General features: G+C 61.5%; 1 protein-coding gene across 1 annotated transcript; it reads right to left on the bottom strand.

Annotated features, from left to right (window-relative positions):
- Positions 1–4,097: 4,097 nt before the first annotated feature.
- Positions 4,098–13,495, bottom strand: GATA5 (GATA binding protein 5; the record flags this gene model as incomplete). The annotated part of the gene is made up of 6 exons (XM_080716580.1): positions 4,098–4,253; positions 4,574–4,698; positions 4,985–5,072; positions 6,004–6,129; positions 11,222–11,397; positions 12,949–13,495. 6 exons carry the CDS (start codon positions 13,493–13,495, stop codon positions 4,098–4,100), a joined length of 1,218 nt encoding a protein of 405 aa, XP_080572706.1.
- Positions 13,496–13,768: the final 273 nt, after the last annotated feature.

Raw genomic sequence — 13,768 nt, 5'->3', positions numbered from 1 at the left:
GGGGGTCTGTGGAAGTTGTTGGGTGAGGGGCACTGGAGAAGGGGGGACCTGCATGCCATTCTCTGGGCGCCAGGGAGAGCGGCTGCGGCAGTAGGGGCAGGTTTTAGGAGGTGTGTGACTCCCGTGCAGGGCGGCGCAGGGGGCTCATCCTTGGCTGGCGGGGTCGGCGCAGTGTGGAGACAGGCGGACGGTATATAGAGACCCCTCTGGCGCCAGGTCCCGGAGCCCGGGGCGGAGCCTGGCCTGCGGTGCAGCTGGGGCCCTGCGCTGGCTCTGCCTTCCTCCTCCACCGGCCCGGCCCTGGCTCCGCCAGACGCCGTCCACCAGCGGTGCCGGGAGCGCTTTATCAGATAATAAATAAGGCGGTTGGAGCCGTCCACGTCAACTTCTTGGCAGCATGCACGACGTGGCGGGAGGGGGCTGTCCACCATGGCCTGTGCCCCCTGGGGCCTGCTCTACCCCTCCTCTTTGGGACCAGGTTCACCCCACCAGTGTGGTGGGGACTCAGGCACCCTGGGGTTGGTGCTACTGGAAGCCTGGAAGCTTCTCTGGACTCACCCCTGGGGGCGTGGCTCTCCAGATCACACTGTCTACATGAAGCCCAGGCCCTGGGAGGAGGTCAGGCCATCTGGTCTGGGCCAAGGAAGATAGGGTCCGGGTGGCTGGTGGGTGGCACTGAGGGGTGACCTGGATGGCGGTGACAAGCTCTGAGCTGCGGGGCAATGGGACAGGAGCTCCTGTCAGAGCCGCTCCTCCAGAGCGGGAGGCTGGAGCCCGAGAGCCAGGTGCTGGCTGCCGCCATCCTCAGTGGAGTCCCGAGGGACTCAGTACCAGGTCCCCCAAGCCCCAGCTACATGTCTGCGGTCCCCAGAAACACAGGGGCCCAGGGCCATGGAGCTAGCAATCCTCTCAAGGGGGAGCGTGGATGCAAAGCCTAGCTGCCGCCCCCGTGTCTGCTCAGCCTCCGGTCCGTCCTAGGTGAGGTCTGGCCTCTGCCCACTCGGCCGCTCCTGGCCCAGCCCACCGGGCCACTCTAGCCCCCAGCCCACCCGGGCACCCGGGAGAGCGGCCACAGCGCCCAAATCTGCCTGTGGGTGGCGGCAGGGGCCAGTGGTGAGGGCTCGTGGGCCATCGCCGCCTTCCCGAGATGTCCCTTCCCCGGCACAGCGCCGTCAGTGCCTTGGTGACAGACCCACCTGGCCGCAGTGATGGCGCCAAGTCTCCTTTCTAAGAAGCGTCCTTATTCGCTGCCTCTTGCCATTGCCCCCATAACGCTTTTCCCTTAGACATGTGGCATTTTTCAGACAAGCGCCTTAGAATTTGCCCTGCTTTTTAATTTCTTAATTTTATTTTTAATGGTATTGGGGATCGAACCCAGGGGCATTCTACTTCTGAGCACCCCCAGCCCTATTTAATTTTTTTCTTTTGGAACAGGATCTCACCAAGTTGCTGAGGCTGGCCTTAAATCTGCGATCCTCCTGTCTCAACCTCCCAAGTACTAGGATTGCAAGCGTGCGCCACCACGCCTGGCTTGTCCTGGTTTATAATGAGCCATCTTGCCGGGCGTGGTGGCGCATGCTTGTAATCCCTGCGCTTGGGAGGCTGAGACAGGAGGATCGCGCAGGTTTGAAGCCAGCCTCACCTGGTTTAAGAGACCCTGTTTCCAAATAAAATATAAAAATAGGTCTGGGAGTGTAGCCCGGAGGTAGAAGTTCCCTGGGTTCCATCCCCAGTACCACCACCAAAAAAAAAAAAAAAAAAAAAAAAAGAGCCATCTTCTCCATAGCTGGGAAAGGAGAAACTGTCCCTGTCCTGTCCGCACGCTGGAGGCTCAGGTCCCAGGACAGCGTGATGAGTTAGGGCTTCTGAGGGGGAGAATAGATCTGCCTTGCAATTGTTTTCAGTACAGAAACGCCAGCGGACAGAGAACGGAGTCCCCTTTCCTCTGCCCCCTGAGCTTGGCTTTGGGGGTCCTCTCCCTTCCTTCCCCAGGCTGCACAGGACGGAGCACGGGGACCCGCGGACGCTTTCTGCCGACCACAGGGGGAACAGATTTCAAGGTGCTGTAGCATCTCTTGCCGCAGGCTCCCGAGGGGGGCGTCCAGTGCGCGGTGAGGTGGCCTTATGCCTGCGCTCATGAGGAGCCCGGGCCCCCACCTGTCAGCCCCCACTTGCTGGTGGTGTGCGGTCCCAGGCTAAGCAGGGACAAGATGCAGGGGCGGGCACCTGGCGGCTGTCTGGGGCTCTGAGTTGGCTGACCTCTGCTGGAAGGGGAGAAAGCTTACACCTAACAGCATCCGCCTGCCCCAGGGTGTGGCCGCGGGTCCCCCGGCCGGGGCAGGTCCCTGGCGGTGGAGTTTAAGCAGAGGATGCCTCCCGGTGCTCGAGTCCCTTCTCCCGGGCCACTCTCTACATGGACGAGGAGCTTGGGGCTCCTTAAGTCCTCTGCACTCAGCCTCCAGACCTTCCTCTCCACCCGAGGGGACTCGCCTGTCCTACGTGTCTTGCTGTGGACACCCCTGGAAGCCTCCCTGGGTTGGTCAGTGCCCAGTGCTGTCCACTGCCACGCAGGGATCGTGTCTGCTACAGGTGTGAGCGGGTTATACACCTGGCCCCTGATGTGGGCACCCCTCTCCTTCACAGGTGGGGACACTGAGGCTCGGGCAGGAGGCATGCCTGGCTCTCATGCAGACCACCTGGCCCTGGGGCTTTTTGATTCGGGAAGAGGAAGACCGTGCCCATGGCCCCATAGGGGCTAGGGTGAAGGTCCTTGGGGGCATGGCAGCAGCATCCTACTGTCCTGTTGGCCTCCCGCTGCCGGCCTCCCGCGCCCCTGGCCCCTCACCTCCAGGCCCCTCCATGGTCGCCCTCTCCCAGCGCCTGCTGCCCCATCACTGGTGTAAAGCGTCCGTCCCCAAAGCGCCGGAGACTCTGAAGGTATGGCGGCTCTGGGCCTGACGGCCTGGGGACCCTCACGGGCTCCTGGTGGGCAGCCAAGAATCCCTGCTGGCGGCCGGGTGTGCTTCCCCAAGGACGATGGGCCAAATCACGGAACTGCTGTGCTGGCAGGGACCGGGCTAGGAAACCCCACACACATGGTCGGGAGCACGTCTCAAGGGCTTTATTTCCAACTGTTGTTATGACTTGAGGATCCCAGTGTCGGCCTGGGGATCCCTGGAGGCCCAGCCTCAGGACCACCGAGTTTCAGCATCATAAAGCTCTAAATGGGGTAGCCCACTGGTGGCCGTCTTGCGTCGTCTTACTGGCAAGACTTCAAAGAATTTGCATAAGTCTTTGAACTGCAAGACTTCACATTAAAAAAAAATCCAGATTTCTGGCTTCCTTGAGAATCAGGTCTCACCGTAGCAGGATGATGCGGGAAGTGGCCGCAGCACCCACTCCCCGCCGCCCCTGCAGTCAGGCCCTCGCGGCTGGAATTCAGTCTTCCCGGGTCACCTCCAGCCAGGCCGCGGGGCCGGGGGCTGCTGCACGTGAGGGGCTCCTACTAACTGGGGGTCCCTGCTAGGCCAGGTCAGGAGGCCCCGGCACCCCAGCCCCCGTGCTGCCTGTGGGGTCTGCATGGGGCTATCAGAAACGGCCACCATCCACACGAGGACAAGGCTCCACGCTGCCCCCTCTGGAAGAACGGTCCAAATAAATACAGGAGTCCATGAGGGCTGCAGTGGACATGGCAGACAGCCTCCCCCGGGCGGCTTCTGGGTGGGCGCGTGACCTGCACGGCGGGTAGTCCTGGCAACCATGGGCCCTCGGGGGCGGGGACAGTGCTGGCTCTGTCCACCAAGCATCGGCGCTCTCGCTCCTGGCCTCCTGCCTCGGGCTGGATCCTGGCCTCCTGGCCTCCTGGCAGGGGCTCAGGCATCTTCCCAGCTACTGCCACTTGCAAGTGTGTTCACACAGGTGCTGACGATGGGTTCCCGCCAGTGGCCGTGGCAAGGCCACAAGGATCTGAGTCCTCTGGCTCGGGGGGCACGGAGGTCTCCCCGCCATGTCTGGAGCAGCCCTGACTTCTAGCCTCCAGGAGGCCAGCCTCTGTTGGCGAGCAGTCTCTGTCCCCCGACCCCGGCTGGCCTGGGGATCTAGGCCAAGGCCAGCGCACACCAGGGCTCCTGCCGCAGGGCCCCACTGAGGCCAGCCTGGGGGCCCAGGGCTGCAGAAGGGAAGGCAAAGTCCTCAGGCTCAAACTTGAACTCCAAGTGGCTGGGGGCCAGGGGGTCGTCCAGCTGGCTGGAGGCCTGCAGGAAGGATGGGGGTGAGGAGGCAGAAGCAGTGCCAGCCTCACTGGGGTCAGGAGTCCAGGACTGGGAGATTCCCAGGGGCCCCCTGGAATGGGTTGGGACCTTTCCTGAGGACGGCTCTTGATAAGGCACCAGGGCTCTGGGCTCTACATATAGAGCTCTGGGGAAAGGTGCCTCACCACCACCTGCCCAGCCGAGCTCGGGGAGGCTCTCCAGGGAGGCCCTGGGAAGAGGCTCCGGGGGTTCTAATGGGGTCTGGTTAGCAGAGCAGTCTGCAGCCCCAGCTCTGGGGACCCCACCTGCCCCATCCTCCTTACCTGGGAGACGGCCCCGGTCCCCGCACACATGGGAGATGCCAGGCTGGGCTCTGGTTTCAAAGTGGCCGCTGGGGGCTCCGCAGAGGGGACGGCGGGCGGGGAGGCTGTGGTGCTCGCCGTGGCTCCTGGGCAGGAATGGGGGTCTTCAGAAGGTGCCAGATTGGACCACGCCTCCCGTTCCCAGCACGTGCAAGCTCTCCTGTCCCGGCCCAGAGAGGTCTGGAGACTTCTCAGGGTCACCCGGCCCGTGTTCTACCGTACCGTCCGTCCCCGGCCGGGCTGGCTCATGCCACCACCCCTCCCCCAACCAGCGACCCCAGGGCAGAGCTGGGGTGTCTGTCTCTTGGGAGGTGTTGCCTCTAGAGGTGGAGAGGCAGCCTGGCGAGCAGGGACCCCTCCCCGGCCTCGCACCTGAGCAGCCCTTGGTCTTGGAGGTGCCCTTGGGCTTCCGCTTCCGTGTCTGGATACTCTCCTTCTTCATTGCCAGCGGCCGCGGCACCTGATGGGGGTAGTGCCAGGGTCAGTTCAGTGTCCCCAACCTCATGCGTCTCCAGCCAGTGCAGCTAGGTCTGGAAGTGGGTGCAGCTGGGGGAGTGGGCCGCTGGGGCTGGGCACGCGCTCTTTCCTGGCCTCCTCCCTTGCCTTGCTCTGCTGGCTGCCATGAGCCGAGAGCGGCTCTCCTTCCTCCATCAAGCCCTAAAGCCTCACCACCACCCGCTTTCTGCCTTGGAGCCAGCCCACCGTGGACTGACCTCTGAAACCTTTAAAATCCTAAGTCAAGCCGGGCGTGGTGGGCACGCTCGTCATCCCAGCATTCAGGAGGCTGAGACAGGAGGATGGTGGTTCGCTGACAGCCTCAGATACTTAGTGAGGCCCTTTGCAACTCAGTGAGACCTTGTTTCAAAAAAATAAAGAATAAAAAACATATGGCTGGGGGTGCAGCTCGGAGGTAGAATGCCCCCAGCTTCCATCCCCAGTACTGCAAAAATAACTAACTAACTAAATAAAACCCTGAGCCAATAGATGGCTCCTCCTCGAAGCTGAGCCTGTCAGATATTTTGGTCATGCAGAGAGAAGCTAAGTGCGACCAGCAGGGGCGTGGCTCGGCCCTGACCTGCTACACAGCTGCCTCCCGTTACAGGCCAAAGGGCCCTTGCGCCGGCCCTACTGGTCAGTTCCATCCTGGGCTGGCTATTTTGGGAGGAGGTGTGGGCAGCGGCCTGGGGCTGGGGTGCATAGAGGACAAGCCTAGGGTGCCTGGTGTCCCTCCGAGGCTGGATGGCCACGGTGACCCACAGCTGCCCCTTCGATCTGCGCAGTGGGCATGACGGGAAGATCAGACAGTGCCCAGCTGTACCACGCCCAGCCAGGGGCCAGTGGCAGGCAGGTCACACGGCGCTGGAGTGCCAGCCCACCCCAGGCCCACTCACCCCATGCAGCTTCATGTAGAGGCCGCAGGCGTTGCACACGGGCTCGCCCTCCGTGTTCCGCCGCCAGAGCGTGGTGTTGGTTGTGTGGCAATTGGTGCAGCAGAGGCCGGCACGGCGGGACGAGGACTGTGAGGACAGAGGGGCTGGGTGAGTCCTGTGCTGGGGCCAGCGGGACTCACTGGAGGGCTCGGGCTGCTGCTGGGGCAGGAGGGATGGAGGCCATACTCAGAGTTGACCGGCAGCCAGGTCAGGGGCCACTCGGGGCAGAGCGCGAGGTGTTTGGGGCATGCTAAGGTTGGGAGGTGTGCCCTGGACTGGCCTGGCAGGACACGACGTCCTCAGGACGAGACACTTCCCCTCCTGGGGCTCAGTTTCCCCTTCAGTGATGACAGGCCCACCACAGGCTGGCTGAGCTGGGCACAGGAACGTGCTGCAGCTCCCTGCCATCTGAGCCACCCTTGCCAGGCCTTCACCTCGAGTCCAGGGGGGGAGAAGTACCCTGGCGCCACAGCCCTCCGGAGGCCAGGCGCTGAGCCTGCAGGTCCCTCGGCAGCACCCGTGCCCGCCGGCGGCCAGGCAGATGGTATCAGGTTCCACCTGACCCCTTGCTGCTCACTGTACCCGTAGGACTTCCAAGGCCTGAGCATGCCTGCCTCCTGCCCGGGCTCCAGCAAGGGGGAGCCCAGTCCCTAGGGCCTGTCCCACCAGAGGCCCACACCTTCCTGCCTTCCAGCCGGAGCCCGGATCCAGGCAAGCCTCAGAAACCTGGGCCTAACAAAGCCTGGGGGCCCGAGGCAGCTGTGCACTGCTGCCTGGGTCCTGACCACTGCCCCGCCCAAGCCCCGTGTCTTCAGAGTGGCCAGACCCCGGGGCCTCCCCCATCTCACTCACGTCTCTGAGCTTGGACGGAGCCTTGTCACTTGTAGGACAAGGCGCTCGGCCCTGGGACCCTGGGTGCCTGGGTCTGAACCCCACTCTCCCAGCCACCCACCCTAGCCCTTGTTCTTATTTATTTACTTATTGGTACTGGGGATTGATCCCAGGGGCTTTCTGCTTCTAAGCTATACCCCCCAGCCCTATTTTATTTGTCTTTTGAAACAGGGTCTCCCCAGGTGGGTGAGAGCCTAACTACTTGCTGAGGCTGACCTCCAGCCTGCGAGCCCCGTCTCAGCCTCCCAAGTACTGGGATTGCAGGTGCGCAGCACACGCATGCTTCCAGGCCTCATTCTGTAGGGTGCTGCTCTGTCTCCACCCTGGTCCTGCCCTCCAATCTGCCCCTGAGCCCGTCTGTCCCCTTCGCTCAGTGCCAACAGCGGAAGCTGCCCTTAAGACACACATCATGGCAGAAATGAAAGCTAGTGGCATGTGTGTGGACCGTGTGCGTGCAAAGAGAGGCTTGCACACCGATCACCCACACCCTGGGAGTGCAAGAGAAAAGTCTGCACGCCACCTTTGAATTTTTTTTTTTTTTTTTTTTTGGTGGTACTGGGATTCTTAGAAACCCTTCTACCACTGGGCTACACTCCCAGACCCATTTTTATATTTTTATTTGGAAACGGGATCTCTTAAGCCAGCAAGGCTGGCTTCGAACCTGCGCGATCCTCCTGTCTCAGCCTCCCAAGCACGGGGATTACAAGCGTGCGCCACCACGCCCGGCGTAGTGACCGTATTTTTACCTTTATAAAAATTAAGAAAATGAGAGCCAGGCGCGGTGGCGCACGCTTGTAATCTCAGTACTCGGGAGGCTGAGACAGGAGGATACGGGTTTGAGGCCAGCCAACTACTTTGTGAGGCCCTTTGCAACTCAGTGAGAACCTGTTTCAAAATAAAGAATAAAAAATAGGGCTGAGGGTGTAGCTTGGAGGTGAGGTCGAATGCCCCTGGGTTCTATACCCAGTACTGAATAAATAATTAAATAGAAATGAAAATTAAGAAAACGGGGGAGGGGGGGAGGCTTCAAGAAGCATCTCAGAGCGCTTCCTCACTTACACAGATTCCTTCCCCAGAGATGGAGGCTGAGGCTCAGGGTCCTGGAGCTGGGGTGTGCAGACGGCCTCCCTCGCCCTGCTGACCGTGTCCCGCCGCCGCACCTGGGCGGAGGCGCTGAGCCCATCTCTCCTTTCTCAGTATCCAGACAACGGCCCTGCTGGCTACTCAGGCCGCCGGCCTCTCCCGGCTGCAGTTCACTTTCTTTCTCTTTCTGTCCTTTCCAACAGAGCTTAATCTTCAAAGCCTGCCCACAGGAAGAAGGGGCAAGCAAGGCCGGGCTCTGGGTGCGTCTAAGACTCAAATAAATCCGCGTGGCGGGCAGGGCAGACACGGTGGGCAGGAGGAGCCCAGCGTGGAGGGTCGAGGGCCCACAGGCAGAGAAACACTTCGGAGAGTGAAAGCTGCGGTCACAGTGGCCGAGCTGTCCTGCAGCCTCCTCTGCCCACAGCCGGAGCCTGGTTACGGAGTCGGAGCCGGGGAGGGGCCGGGGCGGAGACGCTTCCAGTTCCACGCAGGCCCCTCTCGGAGGATGCACGGACACATAACGGGGTAGAGTGGGTGTCCCCTGCCGGCTGAGGGTAAACTGGCTCGGGCAGGAGCCTGGGGGGGGGGCTGTGCAGGAAGGAGAACGGGACTAGCCGAGTGCTGGAGGAGAGACGGCCAAGGCCGGGTTTGCCCATGCACAAAGGACGCTGGGCCCCACACACAGGCTGCTTTTTGGAGCTGGTGCCGGCCTTGGGCCTCGGGACTGCCGTAGCCCTGACCTTGGCTGCTGGGCGCCAGCTCAGCCCAGCACTGGAGTTGGGAGCAGTGATGGAGTGGGGCACAGAGAGGTGTGGGCCATGTCCACACGTGTGGGTCCCAGGCTGGGGTGCGGGGTGCGGGTGCAGGAGATGGGGGATGATGAGGGGAAGGTGGGCTTGGGGTCACTGTGACAGGCCGCCCTGACAAGGGCCATGTATGGACAGAGGTCCATGGCACGGGGACCACAGAGAGCCAGAAAGCTAGGGTGGCACAGCTACCTTGGGTCATTTCCTGTGTCCTTGGTGACGTTTTCAAGATGACTGTAATCCTTTTGTTTTTGTATTAGAGATTGAGCCCAGGGGCATTCTACCTCTGAGCTATACCCCCAGCCCAGCCCTTTTAAAAAAGATTTTGTAAGCCGGGCATGGCGGCACATGCTTGTAATCCCAGCGCTTAGGAGGCTAAGACAGGAGTATCGCACAGGTTCAAAGCCAGCCTCAGCTACTGAGTGAGGCTCTCAACAACTTAGTGAGACCCTGTCTCCAAATAAAATATTAAATAGGTCTGGGAATATAGCCTGGAGGTAGAAGGCCCCTGAGTTCCATCCCCAGTACCACAAATATAAATAAATAAATAAATACATTTTTGGAATAGGGTCTCACTCAGTTGTGGAGGCTGGGTTCAAACCTGTGATCCTCCTGTCTCAGCCTCTTAAATACTAGGATCACAGGAGTGAGCCACCATGCCCAGCTGACTGTAATCCTTTAGAAGAGGGTTAGGACGAATTCCTCCTGGGGGCCTTTCTTGGGACATCAGTTCTGGCTGCACTCGGGGGCTCGTGGGGCACCTGGGAGGCTGGAAGGTAACTGGGGTGACCCAGCCCTCATGCCTGAGCTGCCCGGGCCTGGCTCTGCTCTCGGGACCTGACTCTCAGGGTCTCGATACCATGTCTGGCTCTGTAGGACCAGCTCCTGGAGACTGGTGGATCTGAGCTGAGTCATGGGATAAGAATCCCGGAGCAAGACAGGGAGACCCCGAGGGTCCTTGTGGGGTGGAGGCTCACTTGGCAAACACACACTTCTTAGGCATATGCCATGCTCGGGTGTGGATGGCCCTGGACACAGGACTGACCAGGTTGTGTCTACCATTTGGGAAATGTGGTCTTGGGGAGAGGAGCAGGTAAACAGAAACCCCCTACCCAGAAGACACCCCAAAATCTCCTAGACCAGAAATGGAGGCCTCACCACCCCAGAGCCAGCCACGGCCTAAGTGCTGCCGACATCAATGGTCTACCGTATAGGACTTGGCAGGGCAGCTCTGAGTCCATCCCCACTTCTCAGGTGTCCACTGGCACCCAGGCCAGGGCCTGGCATGAGGAGGTCAATGGAGCCAGAGAAGGGGTGGCCCGCCGCTGGGGGAGGCTGCGGCTGGGAGGTCTGGGGTGCAGTCCTGCTGTACACCCTGGGCCAGCTCCCTACACTGTCAACCTCGGTTTCCCATCAATGAAGACCATGTGGAGACCAGGCCAGCAGCAGGCACACAGGGCACAGGAGGGGCCGGCCACCAAAGGAAGGGGCTGGGGCCGCCCTCCAGCAGAAGGCACAGCACAAAGCCAGGCAGAGACCTGCAGCCCCCAAACCCTAGGCCAGGCCAGGAAAGAAAAGTGGGGCTGCCTGGGCTCACGCAGAGCCCACAGACCTGAGCTGACTCTGGGTATGAGTGCAGGCTCACACGGTCACACGGAGGGCTTGACGCCCCAGGCGCAACCCTTCCCTGACCCATGGGGGATAGTGTATCCGCAAGGTTCCATAACTTACACACAGCGCACGCACCTACACTCCCGTCTCTACACTCGAACCTAAAGGTCTGTCTGTGGACTGGTAAGGGTCGAAGCGCCTCACACTGCCCCAGGCTTCTGGACACCTGGCCCTGCCCAGGCTCCCACTCCTCCACCATCTGGAGGAGCCGAAACTGAAAACAGGGAGCGGGCTCCAGGTCTGGAGAAAGTGCTCTCCAAGCAGCAAGACCCAAGGACCCTTCCTTTTGGGCCCTTGACACCTGCTTGACCCAGTAACACACCTACCCAGCAGCCACCTTCTCCTCCAGCCCCATAGGTGGCAGGGTCACCCTGAGGCCTCTAATATTGGGACCGGGCTGTGGCTGCCATTGGGCCTGCATACTCCCAGGTCTGCTGCTCCAGGGCAGAGCATGCCCCCAAACCGGCCCTTCCTGAATAGCTCCTTGCTGTGCCAATGTGCTGTCCTCAGCTCTGAGACCACCTGCGTCCCTATCCTAATGAGAGCCCAGCAGCTCTGGGGTAGTAGAGCAAAACATCCCACTGGGAGCCCCAGCTGCTCCCTGCCTAATCCCTCCAAGGATCCTTGGGGTGGACTGCCCCTGCACTCCTGTGCAGGACCCCAGCCCCTGGCTGCACCCCGACCTTCCCAGGTGACCTTCCACACGTGCAAGGCCCAGGGGCACTCACCAGGCGCTTCTGGGGCCGCACGAGCGGCCGGTTGACGCCGTTCATCTTGTGGTAGAGGCCGCAGGCGTTGCACAGGTAGTGGCCCGTACCATCACGGCGCCACAGTGGCGTGGACAGAGCCCCGCAGTTGACGCACTCGCGGCCCTCGCCCGGGAACTCCTCCAGGAAGTCAGACACTGCGGGACAAGCAGCTGGTGGGCGGGAGCTCCCACACTCCTGGCCTTCACTGCTCCTTAAACCTATTGCACTTAAAACTTCACTTATCTACTTAGACTTACTTATTTTATTTTTTGTCCTGGGGATTGGACCTCAGCGCGTTATACTTCTGAGTTACACCGCCAGCTCTATTTTATTTTTATTTTATTTTATTTTATTGCCGGTGGCAAGCATGCGATCCTCCCGTCTCGGCCTCCCAGCACTGGCACTACAAGTGTGCGCCACCACGAGGGACTATTTGGTCACTCTGAAATCTAGTCTCCCTAAATTGCTGAGACCAGCCTCAGGACGGTGATCCTCTAGCGATGATTTTTATTTTTAATTTGCACACAGTGAGATTCATTAGGGCTGTTGCTCTTATAAGGAGGGGCTGTGCGTAAACCAAACCTTAGGGTGCACCCCAGAGACAGGCCCTCTCTGAATGCGGCAGGCACCAGCATTTGTATTTTTGACCTGCTGGCAGCAGCAGGAGAGGCGGGTGAAGGGGTTTCTCCCTGTGCAAACGCCTCTGTTCTGCCTCTGTTCTCGGGACGGTGGTGACCCCGTGGCTGTCTCCTTGGTAAAGCGGGTGGAACCTGGAGGGGCCGAGCTATGGGAGCTGAGCAGAATCCTGAGATCCTGCAGGGGCTGGTGGCCCTACGCCCACTTTATTGTGGTTGCAGTCCTGTCCTCCCTCGGAAGGCGGGACGGCGCCATCGCCGGCACTGGCGGGTGGAGCGCTCCCCAGTCCCCTCCAGGCCGGGCAGGCGCCGCGATGGCGATGCGGGAGGTGGGGGCGCCTGGCGGGGGGCGGGGCGGGGATCAATCATCGCTCGGCCGGGGGTGGGCGCCAGGAGCCAGGCTGCACTGGGCGCCGGGGGCCAGGGGTCCCGCGGCTGTGACTGGCCCGCTTCCTGCGCCGGGGCCTGCGAGGGCCAAACGGCAGCTCCAGAGGGGGGCCGCCAGCCCTCCGGGGTCTCCAGAGGGGTGTCCCCGAGGGACCCCGCCGGCCAGCACAGAGGCGTGGCCTTCGGGTGAGAAAGTGTCTGTGTGCCCCTACTCAGAAACCGGGTGGGATGATTTCCCGCTTTAGAGGACCGGACTCCGATCATCCGAATTTATGCTCCGCAGCCGATCAAGGCCGGGTCTCAAGTCAGAACACCGACATTCTACAGCTGAGACGTATGTGGCGACTTAAGCCGGTATTTTTGAACTTTATAAAAAATCATTTCCAAAACTTTTGCAAAAAAAAAAGTTTTACAACTTAGGCTCCAAATTGGCATAACCCAGAATGCTGTTTGGGGTTCGGATGAACTCGAAAGGGAGAAATACAAGAACTTTCTTGTTAAAAAAATAAATAAAAGGATACGACATTTTCCCCGAGGGGCCGATGAGGCACTGCTGCCACAGGTTTTCCCCGTCCCGGGGTTGTTATAGCCCTCCGAGGAGGAGGACCTTGCAGGGTCTCGGCTTCCCCCGCAGGTCGGCTTGCACCCAGCCCACGGCAGTGGGGCTGCCCGGCCTGTACTCACCAAAGGTGGCCCTGCGGCCTGGGAGCCCTGCCGGGCGGCCCTGTAGGCCCTGCAGAACGCTGCTGTCGAAGGGTCCAGCGGCCCACGCCGGGGCCACGTCGGGGCTCACGTAGGCCGGATAGGCTGCGGGGTACGAGGTGCTCACGGGCCGTCCGAGAGGGGCCGGGTACTGTTCTCGAGGCAGCAGCGTGCCCTGGTAGGCTCCGCCATCCCTGCCCGCGGGGCTGCCACCGCTGCCCGGCCCCGGGGGACTGTGCGCAAACGGAAAGGCCGCGGCCCCGGGAGGCTGCGCGGCAGGCGGGTGAGGGCTGCCGGAGCCAAAAGCTGAAGAGTCCGAGGCGGCGGCCGTCTGCGCCCAGCCCGGGTGCGCGGCGAGTGCGGGGGGCTGCGGGCCTGGCTCACACGCGGACACGTAGGGTAACATGGAAGCTACACGGGCCGGCGGCCCGAACATCCCGGACCCCGCGCCTGCGGCGTGCAGAAAAGGGCCGGAGTCCGCGTAGGTGGCTTGCCCCGGGGTCGGGGCCAGCGCCAAGCTCTGGTACATCTTCCCGGCGCCGGTGCTGGCCTGTGGGAAGACCGACATCAGGGTCACGGCCGCTGGGTACCCTCTGTCAGGATCACGGCCACTGGGCACTCCTGTCAGCGCGCGCCTTCTTGTGTCGGGCAGGTGCTGCCAATCGGGACGCGATCCCAGGCAGGTCCCAGGACCAGTGTGTGTGTGTGGGGGGGGGGGGGGACGTCCCCAGCGTCCTGTCCCTCATCCTCGAGCATTTCACGGTCAGGCCCCAGAGGGCTCTAGGTAGGGTGGCTAGGTGGG

Source organism: Muscardinus avellanarius (assembly GCF_963383645.1).
Source record: "Muscardinus avellanarius genome assembly, chromosome: 19".
Taxonomy (NCBI): Eukaryota; Metazoa; Chordata; class Mammalia; order Rodentia; family Gliridae; genus Muscardinus; species Muscardinus avellanarius.
The sequence above is the reverse complement of the archived record's forward strand: the minus strand, read 5'-3'. Positions and strand labels throughout refer to the sequence as shown.